The sequence below is a fragment of the Neofelis nebulosa genome, chromosome 11 (genome assembly GCF_028018385.1).
Source record: "Neofelis nebulosa isolate mNeoNeb1 chromosome 11, mNeoNeb1.pri, whole genome shotgun sequence".
Classification (NCBI taxonomy): domain Eukaryota; kingdom Metazoa; phylum Chordata; class Mammalia; order Carnivora; family Felidae; genus Neofelis; species Neofelis nebulosa.
Window position 1 is genome coordinate 72,183,851 of NC_080792.1, and position 18,563 is coordinate 72,202,413.

Sequence of the window (18,563 nt, forward strand, 5' to 3'; positions counted from 1 at the left end):
ACTAGTGAGGGCTGCAAGCCAGGGAAGGCGTTCATTCTCTGACACTTTTTTCCCCAAGGGTGCATCAGTAGTTTCCTCATTTTAGGCCTGGTTTGTCTAGGGCAGTCACAACTCTCATGCAGCATTTGACAGTATCAAGTGTTTTCTGCCCCTGGTATGAATTCTAAGGACAGGGTTAAGGGCTTTTGGTGTAAATCCTACTCATCCAGAGGTAGAAACACTAATGTCCTGAGTGCCTGGTTATGAAGGGCTGTCCCTTCTGCCATGGGGGTTTGGGAGGGTGCAGAGGCCCTTCCTGAGTATAGCTCAGGTAACAGAGTTGGCGGGGGGGGGGGGGGGGGGGGGGGCGTAAATCAGCCAGATGGAACTAGGAAACTGGCCCTGCCCTTAGCACCTGCCAAAGTTCCTTGCAGATGAAACACACACACACACACACACACACACACACACACACACACACACACACACACCACGGTTTATAGTAAATTTTTAATTGGTTCCATCAGTGACTCCAGCATAAGTTTTCCTGAAAGGGAGACAGAATCAAGCTACCTAGAGGTTGATGAGGTGTGGGGATCACTGAAGTCCCTGACCCCACTCCACATACCCAGTGGCCCAGTAGAATGAGGGTTGGGCTAATAGAATATGAAGAGAGAAAAGGAATTGCAGGGTGAGGGAAATACAGGCCCTGGCCCTCTCCTTAGCCTGCAGGAGTGAAAAAGGGGAGGAGACTCTCCCTACACAGCAGTGCTGGAGCTACACAGTCAAGTTCTCCATCTCATTATGTAGGGAGAAAGAGATGAGCCTCTTTCTGTCTTGTACTGGGAACCCCTTCCCAGGTGTTCTGTAACCTCTGTTCTATCTTCCCGATTCTGTATTCCAAATTCTGCAGTTCAAATCCAAGGTCTGAATTCTATGTTCTACCTTCTAAGTTCATGTTCCATTCTGTGACCCAGATCTTTCCCAGCTCCACCCCTTTTCCCAGCCTTTCTCAATGGAATATGTAGGATCTCACGCTGATTTTGCTAACTTCAGGGTTTTCTTCCCCTTTACTTCTTGAGGCAGTTTTAGGCTTTTCCCTGACAAGAGGGACGTGGCTCAGACTATCCAGCAAGTGGGTGGCCCAGTGGAGACCAGGGAATTCCAGACAACCAGGCCTGGTCTGACTTCCTTCCTCCCCACCCCACCTCTAACCACTGGACACACTACCTTTTGTGTAAGTAAAGCTAAACTGAGGGCTTCCATGGTGATAACTAGGGACTGGTGGCCTTGAGATGAGGAATCTTAGGGGGCAATGTGAGAATACATAAAAGGTTGCTGTTTTTCATCAGAGAAACTAAAAACTGCTTCCAGCACAGGGGAAGGGGTGGGCAGGGAAGGTGGGAAGGGCCTGGGCAGAGCTGCAAGTCCTCAGAACCCTGTCATCCTTCAGCTTCCCCTTTGTCTGAGCTGAGCACGAACCCCCAGAGTCATCCCACATCCGAAAGAAAACCAAGACAGCAGGACTGTGATCTCCTCTGTCCATTGGCTGCCCTGAGGGAGAAGGGGAAGGAGGCAGAGGCAGCGGCAGCATCACTGGAGAGGCGAGATCTTCAAAGGGATCATGATCCGAGACTCCATGTGTCGCACCAGTGGGACTGCGGAGAGAGAAACAGAGGTCACAGAGGGGGCAGAGGCAAACCAACCCCCAAAATTGGACTTTGAAGGAGGAGGAGGGGGCGCCTGGGTGGTTCAGTCGGTTAGGCGTCCGACTTCAGCTCAGGTCACGATCTCACAGTCCGTGGGTTTGAGCCCCTTGTCGAGCTCTGTGCTGACAGCTCAGAGCCTGGAGCCTGCTTCGGATTCTGTGTCTCCCTCTCTCTCTGCCCCTCCCCTGCTCATGCTCTGTCTCTCTCTGTCTCAAAAATAAATAAAAACATAAAAAAATTAAAAAATAAATTAAATTAAAAAAAAAAAAAGAGGAGGCGGCCTAGGATGCTGAGACAGGGAAAGCCCCACTGCCTTCCTAGAACAGAGAGCGCCCAATGTGGGATAAGAGGGGACTTGGGTGGTGCTGAGATGCAACATTCTTAAAGTTTCATAATTATATTTTTATGTTCCTGTATAGGTGAGAGAATAAGCAAAAAGTGATTTCGCAGATATTGCTTAGAACAAAAGCTAGGTGTAGAAGTAGGGGGATTTAAAGAAAAATATCAGGGGCACCTGGGTGGCTCAGTCAGTTAAGTGTCTGACTTCGGCTCAGGTCTTGATCTCATGGTTTGTGGGTTCGAGTCCCACGTCAGGCTCTGTGCTGTGCTGACAGCTCAGACCTGGAGCCTGTATCTCCCTCTCTCTCTCTGCCCCTTCCCTGCTCATGCTCTGTGTTTCTCTCTCTCTCAGAAATAAATAAACATTAAAAAAATTTTGTTTTCATTATCAAGAAAATAATTATTGCCATAGTATACAAGGAGGATAAAAGCTATGAGGGTGTCCTCAAGTGGCTAATGTTTGCAAAACACTGATTTGGTTCAACAGATTCATTTTATAGATGGGGAGGCTGCAGTCCATAGGTCAGCACAAGGTCACCCAGGAGGTCAGACTCCTCTTGCTCAGAATTGTTCAAACTTTACCAATTACCTCCAGTTCTTGTTAAAGTGCAGATTCTGATTCAGCAGCTGGGGGTGGGGGTTGAGATTTGGCATTTTTAACAAGCTTCCAGGAGATACTGATACTGCCATTCAGCACCACACTTTCAAGACTGAGGCTCCTGCTAATTACTTCAGGAGATGCATTTTCCCCCACACCAGCTGGTAAGTGTGGATCCTTAAGTGTAAGCTCAAGGGGAGGGACAGGCTTCTTCTGTTCATTCTGTGTCCCCCAGCCAGCCACCCACTGCAGTTCCTGGCACACAATCAACACTTGCTGACTTCACGTGGTTCTCTGGGGTCCCCGCAAGGTAGCAAACATGGAGAATAAAAAATTTGCTCAAAAAATTTGCACTTCCTCTGTGCCAGTCTGGAAGCACTTTCCAGAAATTAGCTCCTAGAATCTTCCATCCAGCCCTCCAAGAGAGGCACCATCACCATCTTACAGATGAGCCCTCAGTGTGAAGAACCATGCCTGAGGCCACAGTGCATTGGGACCACCTGTGTTTTCATCCCCTGAGGCACTCACCTAGACCCACTGCCTAAATCACATGGAGTGTGCCACCAAGATCGAAACCTACTCACTGTCTTAAAAGCTTCCTAGCACTAGAGGTAATCAAGTGAGGCTTGATTTCCTTGCAGAGGGGATTCTATCCTCAGATTGGGCTCTTGGCAGATGACCTCCAAGGGCTAGGCTGATGCCCCAGCAGAAGCACTCACCTGTGTAGTAGACATTTTGGTCCCAGCCCCTCTTCCTCCAGGCAGCGTTTCGAGTCTCCTCCCGAGACTGTAGGTCTTTATAGGCTGTAGGAAAGGCATTGGCTCATTCCGTGGGCATAGAGGATCTGGTTCTATACCTAGCACGGAGCCCTCTTCCCATTGCCCCAAACCCTGTCCTGCTGTCTCTCCCCAGTGCCTCAGACTGTTACCACACACTGTCTGCTCTGACGATCTCATCCAATTGTACATTTGTTGACAACATCCACCTTTCTATTTCCAGCCCAGAACTCTCCCTCGGGCTCCAGAGCCATATATCTGGTGCCCACTTGTGTCTCCACTTGGATGTGATAGCACCTTAAAGGCAACATTTCCAAGGGCCAAGATTACACTCTTGACTCCCTTAACCTGCCCTTCCTAGGGTCTCAGTAAGAGACACACAGTTAGCTGCTGAAGCAGGAATCTGGAGTTCTCTCCCTGCCTCACCCCACACAGACAATTCATCCACAAAGCCCACTGGCCTCACCTCCAGACTAATGAATCTGTGGCCTTTTCAGCATCCTCGCTGCCACCACATTAGGCCAGGCCACCATCCTCCTGAGCCCATCTGCCTGAACTAGTATAACCATCTCCTGATGCCCCACTGCCTCTCTTGTTCCCCTACAAACTCTCTCCAGCAAAGCACATGGCAACCAGAGCAATCATAGTGGAATACAAATCAGGTCATGTGCTTAAAATGCTGCAGCAGCCTCCCACTGCATTTAGAATAAATCCCACTTGTCTCCACAACCTGCAAGGCCCAGCCTGATCTGGTCTGTCCCTATCTCCTCACACCCATCCCTATCTCCACACTGGCCTCCTCTGCACTCTTCAAAACCCTGAAGGGGTTTTCTCCACCACAGGGCCTTTGCACATGTTGTTCCCTCTACTTAGAATGCTTTTCCCTGGCAATTCACAAGCTGGCTCCTTCTCATCCTTTAGCAGAGCTAACATTTTACCTCCTCAGAGAGGCCTTCTTTGTCTATCCAAGTCATTCCCGTTTGTTTCATCATTTTTCCCTGCGTCTTCATTATTTGTAATAACCCAAAATGATGTTTTTGTGTTAGTTTATGTCTGAGGTGGTGTCCCCCTCTGTTGGAACATAAGCTCAAAAGGGCACTAATATATTTGCGTTGTCTATATAGAGTGACAATGGAGAAACGGGACAAGCAGAGGGCCCCTGGAGGGTTCCCAGCCTACCCCAGAGATGGTGCACAACGTAGAGCTCGCCTATCTGTGAGAAGAAGCCGCCCACTGCCTCCTGGTTCTCTTGCCGGTACTTGATGGCCCGCGCCCTAGGGACAGCAGAAGAGTGTGGAGCAGGGACCAGGGCGAGTGCAAAGGGCCCTATGAGGTGTCACCAGGCTGATTTCTTAGCCACACCTCAAGGGAGGAGCCTGAGGGTAGGACCCCCCAGTTCTCAGAGATGATCAGGGAAGGGGGTGACAGAGGTACAGCCGTGGGCTGGGTATTCTGCTAGAAGAGGGTTCACATCCTGGTTGGATCCTTCTCCTGGATCCACAAGGAGCAGAGGATGCCGGGTTCCCTGACATATGGCCCTGGGAAAGGTGGGATGCCAGGGAACTAAGCAGGATAGGTAGGCAAGGTCCCCCCAACCCGAGGCACTGCCACTCACCAGTTGTTCCCCCACTCAATCATGGTTCCTGGCTGAAAGAGAACCAGGGGAAAGAGTGGAAATGAGCCCCATCTCAGATTCCAAATGTCACGGCTGGGTAGAGGGGGGAAACTGTTATGTCTCCCCAACCCCAGGGGCCACTTGGCCTCATTCAAGGGTCCTGACTTGTACCTGGGTGTGCATGTGTGCACACGTGTGTACATACCTCTATTCTGAACCCATAGGGAGGGAGAGGCCAGAAGCCCCAGTCTGGGTGCTGGGGCACAGGACCCACCCACGTTGGTGTATCTGTAAAGCACCACCACAGCAGGGAAGGTGGGAGGCAGGCAGGGATCTGGTTGGGAGGAGGCACCTTGAGTTTGTATGTCCTCAGCTCATAGATGTTGGGGCCTGCTCTGGGCTGTGGCTCATTCCAGAAGCTGAATTCAAGGAGCATCTGGTTTCTCCTGGACAGCAGCATCTGGCTCCGCTCCTTTCGGAACTCCAGGTACTCCTGTGGGTGTGGCAGTCTGGGCATGGCAGCCACGAAGAGCCCCCCACCCTGGCGGTGTATCTCATGGGGTAGTGGCAGCAGCCCCCAGCACAGGGCTGAGCCAGAGCCAATATTCCAGAGAGGTTTGTGGAACAGATGCTGACATACCTTGTTGTTTTTGAGTTTGTTCATGCAGTCCATGAGGGCTGGGTAGCCACCTGAGAATCGCCACAGGTGTACTGTTGGGGGGTGAGGAAAATAGGAGGTACAGGTCAGGGGGCTGCTGGGACCCTGCCCTGCTTACCCTAAGGCTGGCTAAGTGTGTATGAGATGGGGCAGTCTCCAGCTGAGTTCCCTTTGCCCTGGTAAGGGACAGTGCTAGACAGGGGATTTCCCCAGACACAAGCCCAGTAGGCCTAGGTTTGAACTCCAGGTCTGCCAGGTGGCCTTTGACACCCTCCCCCACCCCCCAGCCCTTGACGTCCTCATCTTGAAAATGGGAATAATGTTTCCACCCAATCTTCCTTAAATAGCACAAAAGGATCAGGTGTGTCCTTATACCCAAGGTGCAACAGCACACCAGGCCTGTGAGGGACAGGATGGACAAACAGAGAGAGTAGGCCTGATGGGCTGAGATGGAAAATTCTTAGTGAATTAAAAAAAAAGAAAGAAAGAAACCAAGGAACAGAACAGCATGCACAGTATGCTAGCACATGTGTTTAGGGGTGGGGAGACATATCCAGAGATGCTGGTCTTTATACCATCTCTCACTGGAGACCCAAGAGATTGTGACAGAAGATGCCCCTGGGGCAGAGAATTGAGGCCCAGGTATTGTGGGCGGGAGGGAGGCTTGCTTTTTATTGAAAACTCTTGTGTACTGTTTGAATTTTCTATCATAGCCCCTCTGCTGGGTCAAATAGTATTCCCCTGCCCCTTATGTTCATGCCTACCCAGAACCTCAGAATAGGACCTTATTTGGAAATAGGGTCTTTGTAGATATAATCAAGCTAAGATGCTGTCATATTGGTGGGACCTAAATTCAAAGACTGGTGTCCTCATATGAAGAGGGAGACTTGGACACAGACACAAAAAGGACACCATGTGAAGACGGAGGTACACAGGGAGAATGCTATGTGGTAACGGAGGCAGAGACTGGGGTGATGCATCTACAAGCCAAGGAAAGCCAAGGATTTCCAGCAAAAACCAGAAGGTGGAAAAGGCAAGAAAAGCCTTTAGAGAGAGCGCAGCCCTGCCAACACCTAGATTTCAGACCTCTGAGCTCCAGAACTTGAGAGAATAAATTTGTTGTCTTAAGCCACCTAGTAGTTGGCACTTTGTTATGGCAGCCGTAGGAAACTACTACACCTTCCAATAATAAAGGTGGAAGAGAAAAAAGGAAACAGTCTTGTCACCCTTGGGAGCATGGCTGAGGTCGAGAGAGGAAGGTCTCCAAAGGGAGACTAGAGCTGAGGGCAGTTGGCTGACCAGTGGTTTGGAAACACAGACTTTTGTTCCTTCCCATCCCCAGCCTATCCCTTACCAGCCTTCTGACCCCATCTGTATACCTTGATTCTCCTATCTGCAAAATGGTCTGACCTGAGAGTTTAAAGACCTCTTTCCCAAGGGAAACAGCAAAAATACTATATGGATGGAAGTCTACCAAGCTCAGGAATGCTGACCAGTAGAAGAGGGATAAACATCATACTGGGGACCAATAGGGAAAAGTTACAGGAAAGGAATCTAGGTCCACGAAAAGACAGTTTTCTAACAATTGCAGTGCTTCCTCTGGGAGATAGATCAATGGTTCTTCTATGTTCATTAAAATGTAGATTCTTGGGGCGCCTGGGTAGCTCAGTCGGTTGAGCGGCCGGCTTCGGCTCAGGTCATGATCTCACAGTCCGTGAGTTCGAGCTCTGCGTCGGGCTCTGTGCTGACAGCTTAGAGCCTGGAGCCTGTTTCAGATTCTGTGTCTCCCTCTCTCTGACCCTCCCCCGTTCATGCTCTGTCTCTCTCTGTCTCAAAAATAAATAAACGTTAAAAAAAAATTAAAAAAAAAAATGTAGATTCTTGAGCCCTACTTCTAGGGGATGGCTTGGGGTGGGGTGGGGGTCTCTGCTCCCTAGCTGATTCTACACAAGGGACGACACCTCAAGATACACAAAATTTAGGACATGCTTTAAAAGTTCAGGATCCCATCCCTCAAAGTTCATTTCCCAACTAGCAAATAATTAAGAGAATCCAAGGACTATAGCTAGAGCTGATTAAGTTGTTCCTAATACGGGAAAATGGTAGGGGCTAAAGCTCAAGACAGTTTGCTCTTCTCTTACCCACCTAACAATGTGTCAATGTCTGTTACAGAAACAGAATACATGATCAGGGGAATCTGTCTGTAAGACACTGATTTTTTTTTTTTTTTTTTTTTTTTTTTTAAGACACATACAATTATCAGGGCTGTGGAAGGATGAGATAGGTTTGCTTATTATGGAGTGAGTTCCCCATTACTAGGAGTGTTCAAGGGACACTTAGAAGACCCTTTATCAGGACTGTTGCAGAAGAGCTCCCTGTGCTATACAGAGTCTAAATCAGCATGTCCAAAGGACTTTTTGCTACAATAGAAATGTCTTATGGGTGTGCTGTCTAACACAGTAGCCACGAGCCACACGGGTCTATCAGCGGACACTTGAAAGGTGGCTAGTGTGACTGAGGAACTGAATTTTTCCTTTTCTTTAATTTTAACTAATTAAAAAAAATTTAATGTTTATTCATTTTTGAGAGACAAAGAGACACAAAAAGGGCACCATGTGAAGATGGAGGTACACAGGGAGAATGCTATGTGGCAACGGAGGCAGAGACTGGGGTGATGCATCTCCAAGCCAAGGAAGGGGCACATGTGGGGGAGGGGCAGAGAGAGACAGAGACACAGACACAGAATCTGAAGCAGGCTCCAGGCTCTGAGCTGTCAGCACAGAGTCTGACATGGGGCTTGAACCCACGAACTGCGAGATCATGAGCCGAGCTGAAGTCAGATACTTAACCAACTGAGCTGCCCAGGTGCCCCTAATTTTAACTAATTTAAATTTAAATAGCTACATGTGGTTAGTGGCTACTGTCCTGACAGTGCAGTCTAAATACCAGGGACCCTTTGAGTGAATGAGATGCTGTGAGTCAAATTTATGTGTGCCAGCCTAGCAGCTGGTGCCAAGGGCAGAGTGGGTCTCTGGGGGAGGGATAGTGCATGCTATGGGGACCTCCGGGAGGCTATAAGGAACCAGCTCAGACAAGAGCCTCTGTGAATTCCATAAGTATGTGCTACATATAGGGGATTCGGTAGTAAAGACAGACAAGGGCCCCTCCATCCCAGAACTCACCACCTATATGGGGAAACAAGCAAGCACAATATGGGGTGCACGATTGGGGCTGTGAAGAGGGAAGTCAGGGGAGGTGCCTGACCCCGCTTAGGTGGAGAGGATCAGGGAAGGCTTCTAGGAGGAGGTGAGGTCTACACCAAAACAAAGGTTGAGCAGAGGGGTGAGCCAGGTAAAGCGGGCAAGGGAAAAAGGATGTTTCCAGCAGAAGAAACAGCAGGAACAAGAGTCTGGAAGTGGAGGGTGAAATGGTCAATCTGGAGAACTGCAAGAAGTCCTGAGTGGGAGAGCACAGGAAGCAAAGCAAAGAGGATGTGGCACAGAAGGGCTCACAGAGCCTTGTGGGCCACCCTGAGGGCAGACAGGAGCCACAACAGGTGTCTAAGCAGTAGAGTGAGCTGAGGAGGACTGCATTATGAAAGATCCCTCTGGGTGCCACTGTGGAGGGTGTGGAAGGTGGCTAGGCATGACAGGTGTCAGAGATCCGGGCTGGGCGGCAGTAGCACTGGGGAGGTGGGCACCTCACCTGCCTGGTCCTGCTCCCCGTACCATGTGTTCCAGTTGCCCACGAGTGAGCAGGGGTAGTCCTCATCCAGGTGCAGCTTGGGCAGCACAGCTTCCCTGGGGTGGAGGGGAGGGGGACAGAGAGAGGGAGGAGGGCTCACATCAGCCACCAGGGTCCCTGAGATAAGGGTTCCAACTCAGGCCCTCAGGGCTGAGCCTGAGTGTCCCCATCTCTAAGATGCAGAGTCTGGACAATACATCTTTAGGACTTCTGGCTCTGACATCTACATCTCCTAGATCTCTGCAGGGAGAATGGGGCTGGGATGGAGTCTCCAACCCAAGCAGGGAGGGATGAGCAGATGGAGGAGGATGCTCACGTCAGGCTGTTGTAGGCATCCAGACACTCAGGCTTCACATTGTGAACTGCAACAGAGGACAGAAAATGGAAGGTGAAGCAGGGTGTGTGTGTGTCTGTGGGGAACTGGGGTGGGGGACGTCCCACAGGGCCAGGGCTCCCAGGATAGCTCAGGATGTCCCAGCCCCTCTCCTGTCCCAGTTGAAGCCTTGCGGGCCCCCAGAGGCCCCAGGAGGGCTGGCAGGCTGGCTCAGCAGCCACTCACACTGGATCTTGTAGAGGTTGCTTGTTTCCTTCTTGGACAGCAGGGTGGAGTGGGCATCCTTCCGGGGATCCACCTTGTGCACAAAGAGGGAGCGGAACCAGCTACCTTCATTGTCCTTGGAATAGAAGCTGCAGGACAGAGGAGTTCAGGGGGGCAAGGGGGGGGGGGAGCCCTAGCTTTTCCATCGGCTCCAATATCCTGTTCCCCCATCCCTCAGATGTCCTGAGGAACCCATATTTCTAGGAATGGAGCCAAAGAATCCAGTGGCAGACCCAGAGTTTAAAATGTCACTGGAGTCAGCTGAGCAGACCTGGTCCCTTTTACAGAGGTCATGGCTACCCACTTTGCTTCTTAAAGTTTTGCAAGGCCTCAGGAGGCCAGGGGAAGAGCCCCACCTCCCACCTCTCTCCTCCCTCCCTCCACTTTTCCCTTTCCAAGAGGTTCCTTGGGGCACACATCTGCAGCCTCTTGCCAAGAAAATCAACCCTAAAACCACCTTGCCTGATGTCCAAAACCTGACAGTGCAATGTATCTTACCAGCCTTCCTTGCTGTCCCCTCCCTCCAACCTGTGTACTCCACTCTCCAGATGTGCTCCTCCCTGAACATACCAGGCTCTTTTACTCAGTGCTTTCTTTGCAATTTCTGTCCCCTCTGACAGAAGGTTACACTCATTGTGCTCCCCAGTGCCCACACTACACTTGGCCTGTGCCTCTTCCCAGTCCCCATAAATGGAGAGCCAAAGAAAATTAAGCTTTGTCCTTGAAGAAGTCACAGTCCCCTGGAAAAAACAGGCTTTGGAACATAATTATAGCCAGAGGTATCTGGGAGAGCCTAGGTGAGCAAGCCTCTGGCAGTCTGGGCAAACCCTCCAGAGGAGGTGATCTGACCAATCTCTGAATCTCCAGGGCTGATTTGGCAGATAACAGCAGATAGGGTAAAAAGGCATTGCAAGGCAAGACTCATTCATTCATCCAGGCAACATTTAATTGACATTATCCACCCTGTGTGCTTGGCTAAGGTGCCTTGAAAAATGAACAAAGGAACGAAGTACTCTGTTCAGAGCAGGGGACCTGCCACCTGGTCCTGCCATACCCTAACTATACTTCCCACACAAGGTCCCAGCAGGGGCGGGCTTTTTTTTTTTTTTTTAGGTGGCCAGAGGCTATAAATCTTTTTGCTTAATAGCAGTGGTACAACTTGTAGTCAGGCCTGAAAAGCAATTCTCATGTTGGATGATTTCTAGCCAGAGAGCCTGGCCCTTAAGTGCCAGCAAGTGTACTTTTTCGATCTTTTTCTGTGGCTAGAATAAATGTCTTGGCAAATCAAAGTATTATTTTTTTCCAAAATATGGAGCAGCCACTGAGACTGATGAAATTAAAAAAGCATCTTAAAGTAGTAAACCATTTATATGAACACAGAGAAAGATGAATGAGGATTTGTCCCAAACCAAATACTGCTTACCTGGGAGAGGGGAGAAGATGGTTAAATTTTTCTTTACTCACTAAAGCTTTTTGGAAAGCTAAAAAAATAAAATTGTTTAAAGTGTTTCTGAATTCACAGGCTTTCTGTCATTGTGCATGTATTTGTTTCATTAACAAAGAACAAAAAAGATGATTATCATCGGGGCGCCTGGGTAGCTCAGTCAGTTGAGTGCCCAACTCTTGATTTCAGCTCAGGTCATGATCTGATCTCATGGTTGTGAGATGGAGCCCCATGTTCAGTTCTGCGCTGAGAGTGGAGCCTGATTCAGATCTCTCTCCCTCTCTCTGCGCCCCACCCCCCCCGCTTGTGCGTGCACTCTCAAAATAAATAAACATTAAAAAAAAAAAGACAATTATCATCAGATGGGCAGTGTGGTTCTATGAAATTTGGGGACCAGAATATAGCTTCGCTATAGATACTTTAGCTGAGGACATCGTCTGTGTCAGGGATCTGTGATCAACTTGTCAGAAGCATGATCCTGCTGCATCTACGTAATGTTGACATAGGGTTGATACTATTAGGGTCCCCATTTTTGAGATGTGAAAATAGTCAGGGGGTTTAAGGAACTTGCCCAAGGTCATATGGTAAATCAGGGGCAGAGCTGAGACAAGAAGAAACCCAGAACTCTTTCCTCCAAAGTTGGCTCCCACCTCCAGTTTGAGCACTGACTTGGGGAGCATCAGGCAGATACTGTGAAGAACCAGGACTTTCAACAAAGCCACTGGCAGAGAGATCCGAACTTTGATTTGAATATAGAGGGGATGCTTCCCTTGGAAGGGGTGGTGGCAGGGAAAACAATGGCTCCTACTCACTGTCAACCAAGACCTTTGCTCCAGGACTGGGCTTTGAGTAATTTATTAACATCAGTACTGACCAAGATAAACAGCCAGGTCAGCCCTTGGAGACAGAGCCTGGGGGCTAGAATGCTCTTCACTCCAGGGGAATGGCAGGGGAATCCAGGAGCTCTGATGGGCTTCCATCTCTTCCCACAACTCTCTCATCTTTTATGCCTATGGGCCTCAGTTTCCCCGTGTGTCAAATGAGCAGGCTAAAGCAACCTATCTCTAAAGATCTTTTCTCAGGCAAAACCCAAGATGGGACCTGTCCAAGATCCCAGGACAGGGTCTGAACTCCAAGCCAGTGTCCATAGGTTCACATTTTCAAGAATTCAAATTTCATTTTCTCAGTGAAATCATAACATTCTCCTGCCCCTGAACGCCCCGACCCCTCTCACCCTGCTCTCTGTTTCTGTAGCTCCTTCTATCACATTATACTTTTTTTCCCCTTATTATATGCCTTGTTTGTTGTCTGCTCCAGTAGAAGCAGCCCCAGATGGACAGGAATCTTATCTGTCCCTTGTATCGCCACTGCCTGGAATGGTGCTGGGCACCTGGCACATGCTCAGTCTGTGTCTGGGAAACAAATGAAGGAGTGAGGGGACACTAAGACAGAGCTGCTTGAAGATGATGAAAGTTGGAAGGAAATAAATTAAAGGAAGGGTGGTTCAGAGTGTGGACGCAGGACTCAGGGTCCCTTTCCCTCCCCACCACCACCAGCAGAATTAGTGCTTAAGAGCACAGGTTCTGGATGAATCCAGGTTCTAATCTCAGCTCAGCTTCATCTCTTTGAGCTTTATATTCCTCATCTGTAAAATAGGGGCGTTAGGATGGATCTTTTAGAGAAAGGTCCTGACAAGGTAGTGCAACTAACATCACTGTTCCTACCAAACTTCCTAACTCATCTCCCAGCTCCCACTCTTTCCCCACTTTTCCTAATCTGCCCATCCATCTTTGTAAAGCACCATTTGGATGATGCTATTGTTCTGCTCTAAAGTCTTCTGTGGCTCCCCACTGTGTACAAAACAAAGGCTGGATGTCTCCACTTGGAATTCTAGCTCTCATGTACTTTGCCAAGCTTCCCACAGATCCAAGATTCCCTATCCCAGTGGTTCTGAAACCCACCACTAATAATGTCATCTGAGAAATTCTCAGGGCCCATCCTAGACATACAGCAGCAAAAACTCTGGGGGTGGGCCTAGCAATCTGGGTTTTAACAAGCCCACCAGGGGACTGCTCAACTTTAAGGATCAGTGCTCTAGAGCAGTCCTAATTTCTTTCCCTCCCCACAACCCCCCCTCCCCCCCCCCCATGTAATCTCAGAAATGCCAAAGATTTTGGTATCTAAACTATATTAAGAATGCCTCTTAGGCCTAGAAAAACACAACGCAGCTTTGTATACTCTGCAGGAAAGATCTGCCCGGATGGACCAGTTTTAGCCCCTTCCATAAAAACACCTCTCTTGGGGCGCCTGGGTGGTGCAGTCGGTTAAGCGTCCGACTTCAGCCAGGTCACGATCTCGCGGTCCGTGAGTTCAAGCCCCGCGTCGGGCTCTGGGCTGATGGCTCGGAGCCTGGAGCCCGTTTCCGATTCTGTGTCTCCCTCTCTCTCTGCCCCTCCCCCATTCATGCTCTGTCTCTCTCTCTGTCCCAAAAATAAATAAAAAACGTTGAAAAAAAAAAACAGGGGCTGTCCTAATGGATTCAAGCTATAAAAACAATTAAAAAAAAAAAAAAACACCTCTCTTATTTCTCCATGGGCCCTTTCATCCTTTTCATAGAAGTATGTCTTATCTCCCCAGCCACACTGGAAGCCACTAATGTCCTCCCATCCCCCCCCAGGGTACAAAGCACAGTGCTTTTGGCTTGGGAGTTGCTCAACAAATATTTGTCTCAGATGAGAACTTTTCGGTAGATGTCACATTTGCACTCTCAATAGTGATCAACAATCCGACACCCTGCAAAATGAAATTGCTCCAGAATGTTCTCAGCTCTATGCACACTCTGAAACACTCTTGTGTTTTGAGTTGGCTGATTTTATATATTTATTTATTTATTTAATTTATTAATGTTTATTTATTTTTGAGAGAGAGAGAGAGAGTGAGAGAGAGCGCACATGCAAGCAGGGGAGGGACAGAAAGACACACACAGAATCCGAGGCAGGCTCTAAGCTCTGAGCTGTCAGCACGAAGCCTGACGCATGGCTCGAACTCCAGAACCGCAAGATCATGACCTGAGCCGAAGTTGGACACTCAACCGCCTGAGCCACCCAGGCACCCCTGAGTTGGCTGACTTTAGAAAGGACCATGTATCTGCTTGATTATTCCAGAAGTGTATGTTTAGAAAACATACATAAGAGCTAAAAGAACTGAAGTTCTGGGGGTGCCTGGGTGACTCAGTCGGTTAAGCGGCCAACTTTAGCTTAGGTCATGATCTCACGGTCTGTGAGACCGAGCCTCATGTAAGGCTCTCTGCTGTCAGCGCAGAGCCTGATTCAGATCCTCTGTCTCCCACTCTCTCTGCCTCTCCCCCACTTGCGTGCACATGCTCTCTCTCTCAAAAATAAATAAACATTAGATAAATAAATAAATAAATAAATAAATAAAAGAACTGAAGTTCTGGAGCACCTGGCTGGCTCAGTCAGTAGAGCATGTGACTCTTGATCTTGGGATAGTGAGTTCAAGTGCCCCATATTGAGTGTAGAGCTTACTTAAATAAAGCATAATAATAACAGTAATAAAAATAAGAGAACTAAAGTTCTGTTAACAGGATTACTGGTACAGCAGTAGTAACAACCGCTGTTTATTAAGCAATTACTATGTGCTAATCTGCATGACACGTATTTGAGAAAAATGAAGCTCAAGGATGGTTAACGGCCGAGAGGATTCCAACCCACATCCATCTGACTTTAAAGCCCACACTCTTATCTCCATCCCAGCAGTCCCCAAACCTCGGAGGTCAGAAAGGCTGCTACCTGTCCCTCTAGTGACTCCAGAGAGATATGGGGTGGCCTAAAGGTCAACAGGAGGGGATGTTCCCAGGTATCTAAAAGGCATAAGTAACTGTAAAGCAGTCCCTGAGCGACGTGGGAAGCATTAGTCCAAGAGCCTTCACAGCAAGCCTGCAAAAACGCCCAGCAGATCATCATCACCACTTTACAGAGAAGGAAACCGAGGTTCACAGAGGTTCTAGTGCCCAAGTCAAGTGAGTAAGTGAGGAGCAGCAGGCTGCCTTATGTTCCACGCTCCTTTTGTGGTCTCTGGATATTTGCCACACAAATGGCTCTACCACCTACCGATTCTGGTACCCTGGGGAAGTGAGGTCCCAATCCCAGCCTCGATTTCCTCATCTGGAAAACAAGGAGCTCACAGAAGATGATCTCCCCAAGGCCATTTCAGCCCTGATATTATGAGGAGTTCGTGCAGAAACTGTTAGAACAAGGGCAATATCTGTCGCATATTTACCAGGGGCTAGAAGCCTCACATACATGGCCTTTTTCATCCTCAACAGCTCTATGAGATACAGACTATTTTATCACCCCTTTTGCAGATGAGGAATCTGAGACTTCAAGAGGCCAAACGACTCACCCCACTAAGAAAGGCTGAGTTAGATATGCTGGCGCTAAACTCCAGGCTCTTTCCATGATACCAGATTTCTCCCCAATTATTGGGCGGACAGGGTGGGGGGAACACACTCAGCTCCTCTTTCCCAACGACCCATGAGCCACAGTGCACAGTGCTCTAAGATCTCATGGCAAGGTCTCACAGAACTCTGAAGCTTCAAGCCTAGGCTGCTGGAGAGGAGGGCCCCCTGCTTCTTTTCCGCACACAGGTGGGGAGACAGGTGTCTTCACTTCTTGAGCACACACTGTCCTGAACCCTGTGCTAGGGGCTGGATTAACAGAAAAATGACATGACAGGCTAGTCGGGCAGACAAGCAAGTGTGTATAGAGGGTGATGAGGGGATGGGGAAAGTACAGGCCGCTGGAGACGCAGGAGGGAGGGGCCGCCCAGGGCTGTTCAAGGAGGCCAAGCCCTGCCTCAGTCCAGAGCAGGGCCCAAAGAAAAGCCCAGGCTGAGAGAACTGCCTCTCCCAGGAGGCCACCAGTTGTGGTGCAAAGAGCACTGTCAGGAGACCTGGGTCCGGACCCAATGCCACCTCCGGACACCAGCGGGAGTGACCTTGGGCAACTCCCATCCCTTCCCAGGCCTCCTTTGCCCCACCTGTACTGTTCAGGATTGGGGAGCAAAGGGTCTGTGTAGCCATGGCCCTTGGGGGTCCCCTATTGCTATCCGTATCTCTTCCCCCCAGAACTTCCGAGGGAGGAGCTGCCTCTCCTAGAAGGCCCCAGTAGGTGTTATTTCACAATCATCTCAAAGGCCTAGAAAAGAAGCCACTCCTGCCCTCTGCCCGGCTCCCACTCTCCAGGGCCCAAGGCATGTCCCTCTCATTCACCCCATCTTTCATCCTGTGCCCAGAGCCAGGTATCCATTAGGACAAAGACCCTGCGCCTACCTTTACCATTTCCCCCATTCTTTGCTGAGAGCTCTTCCCTAGGCCTAGATCTTGCTCCCGCCTCTAACCCATATAGATTCCAAGCCGGAGTCTGTCCATTCCTCTGACCAAGACCCTGGTCCCCTCCCCAGCACTCCCCGCGCGCGCGAAGCGCTCCCCCATCCCTGCCCCGGCTCTCACCGCGCGGCAGCCGCAAGGTCCCCTGCTCGGGGCTTCGGGCGCCCCATCAACCGTCGCGTCGCCGCAGAGATGCTGCACAGCCGCGGAGCCATGTTGGAGCGGCGCAGGTTGAAGGAAGCCCCCGCCCCGAAACCGGCGACGGGGCGGGGCATGAGTAAGCCCCGCCCCACCGCGTAGACCGCTTCCTTCTGCAAGCAGCCAGGTGGGCGTTTCCGCCGGGCGTCCCCCAACTCCACAGAGTTAGAGCTGAAGTCAGACTTTTGTTTTCAGAACTCCTGCAGCTCTGGTATTGACTTGCTCTGTGACCTTGACCAAGGCCTTTGCCCACTCTGGGCCTCAGTGTCCATCTCGGTAAAATGGGAGCATGGAACAATGGCACTAGGGATTCTTGTTTTTGTTTTTTTTTTAAATTTATATTCAAGTTATCACATAGTGCAACAATGATTTCAGTAGATTCCTTAATGCCCCTTACCCATTTAGCCCATCCCCCCATCTCACAACCCCTTTGGCAACCCTCTGTTTGTTCCCCATATTTAACAGTCTCTTGGGGTGCCTGGGTGGCTCAGTCGGTTGGGCGGCCGACTCCGGCTCAGGTTCTGATCTTGTAGTCTGTGAGTTCGAGCCCCGCATCGGGCTCTGTGCTGACAGCTTGGAGCCTGGAGCCTGCTTCGAATTCTGTGTCTCTCTCTCTCTTTCAAAAATGAATAAACGTTAAAAAAAAAAAAAAGTCTCTTATGTTTTGTCCCCCTCCCTGTTTTTATATTATTTTTGCTTCCCTTCCCTTATGTTCGTCTGTTTTGTATCTTAAAGTCCTCATATGAATGAAGTCATATGGTATTTTTCTTTCTCCTACTAATTTCGCTTAGCATAATACCCTCTAGTTCCATCCACATAGTAGCAAATGGCAAATTTCATTCTTTTTGATTGCTGAGTAATATTCCATTGTATATGTATACCACATCTTCTTTATCCACTCGTCTGTTGATGGACATTTGGGCTCTTTCCATACTTTGGCTATTGTTGATAGTGCTGCTATAAACATTGGGGTGCATGTGTCCCTTCAAAACAGCATACCTGTATCCCTTGGATAAATACCTAGTATGCAATTGCTGCATTGTAGGATAGTTCTATTTTTTTTTTTTTTTTTTTGAGGAACTTCCATACTGTTTTCCAGAGTGGCTGCACCAGCTTGCATTCCCACCAACAGTGCAAAAGAGATCCCCTTTCTCCACATCCTCGCCAACATCTGTTGTTGCCTGAGTTGTTAAGGTTAGCCATTCTGACAGGTGTGAGGTGGTATCTCATTGTGGTTTTGATTTGTATTTCCCTGATGCTGAGTGATGTTGAGCATTTTTTCATGTGTCAGTAGGCCATCTGGATGTCTTCTTTGGAGAAGTGTCTATTCATGTCTTTTGCCCATTTCTTCACTAGATTATTTGTTTTTTGGGTGTGGAGTTTGATAAGTTCTTTATAGATTTTGGATACTAACCCTTTATCTGATACGTTGTTTGCAAATATCTTCTCCCATTCTGTAGGTTGCCTTTTAGTTTTGCTGATTGTTTCCTTCACTGTG

At 49.1% G+C, this 18,563-nt stretch overlaps 1 protein-coding gene across 2 annotated transcripts; it reads right to left on the minus strand.

The window, feature by feature from the left end:
- Positions 1-475: 475 nt before the first annotated feature.
- NIPSNAP1 (nipsnap homolog 1) lies at positions 476-17,124 on the minus strand. 2 transcript variants are annotated; one of them, XM_058693209.1, is made up of 10 exons: positions 16,991-17,124; positions 9,978-10,105; positions 9,735-9,780; positions 9,380-9,474; positions 5,657-5,727; positions 5,369-5,509; positions 5,017-5,048; positions 4,581-4,675; positions 3,345-3,428; positions 476-1,637 (listed from the first exon to the last, which is right to left on the minus strand). In XM_058693209.1, the coding sequence occupies exons 1-10, from the start codon at positions 17,080-17,082 to the stop codon at positions 1,573-1,575; spliced, it is 849 nt and encodes a 282-aa protein (XP_058549192.1). In that variant the 5' UTR covers positions 17,083-17,124; the 3' UTR covers positions 476-1,572. The 2 variants fall into 2 exon arrangements, with proteins under 2 accessions (XP_058549192.1, XP_058549190.1); XM_058693207.1 differs by lacking the exon at positions 476-1,637 and having other exon boundaries at positions 3,226-3,428.
- Between the last annotated feature and the right edge of the window lie 1,439 nt (positions 17,125-18,563).

Coding starts and splice junctions, on each gene's coding strand:
- NIPSNAP1 (XM_058693207.1), bottom strand. CDS start 17,082: ATGGCTCCGCGGCTGTGCAGCATCTCTGCGGCGACGCGACGGTTGATG. Junction 9,781..9,977: donor CAACCTCTACAAGATCCAGT/GTGAGTGGCTGC, acceptor CCTCTGTTGCAG/TTCACAATGTGAAGCCTGAG. Junction 5,728..9,379: donor CGGGGAGCAGGACCAGGCAG/GTGAGGTGCCCA, acceptor ACCCCCCAACAG/TACACCTGTGGCGATTCTCA.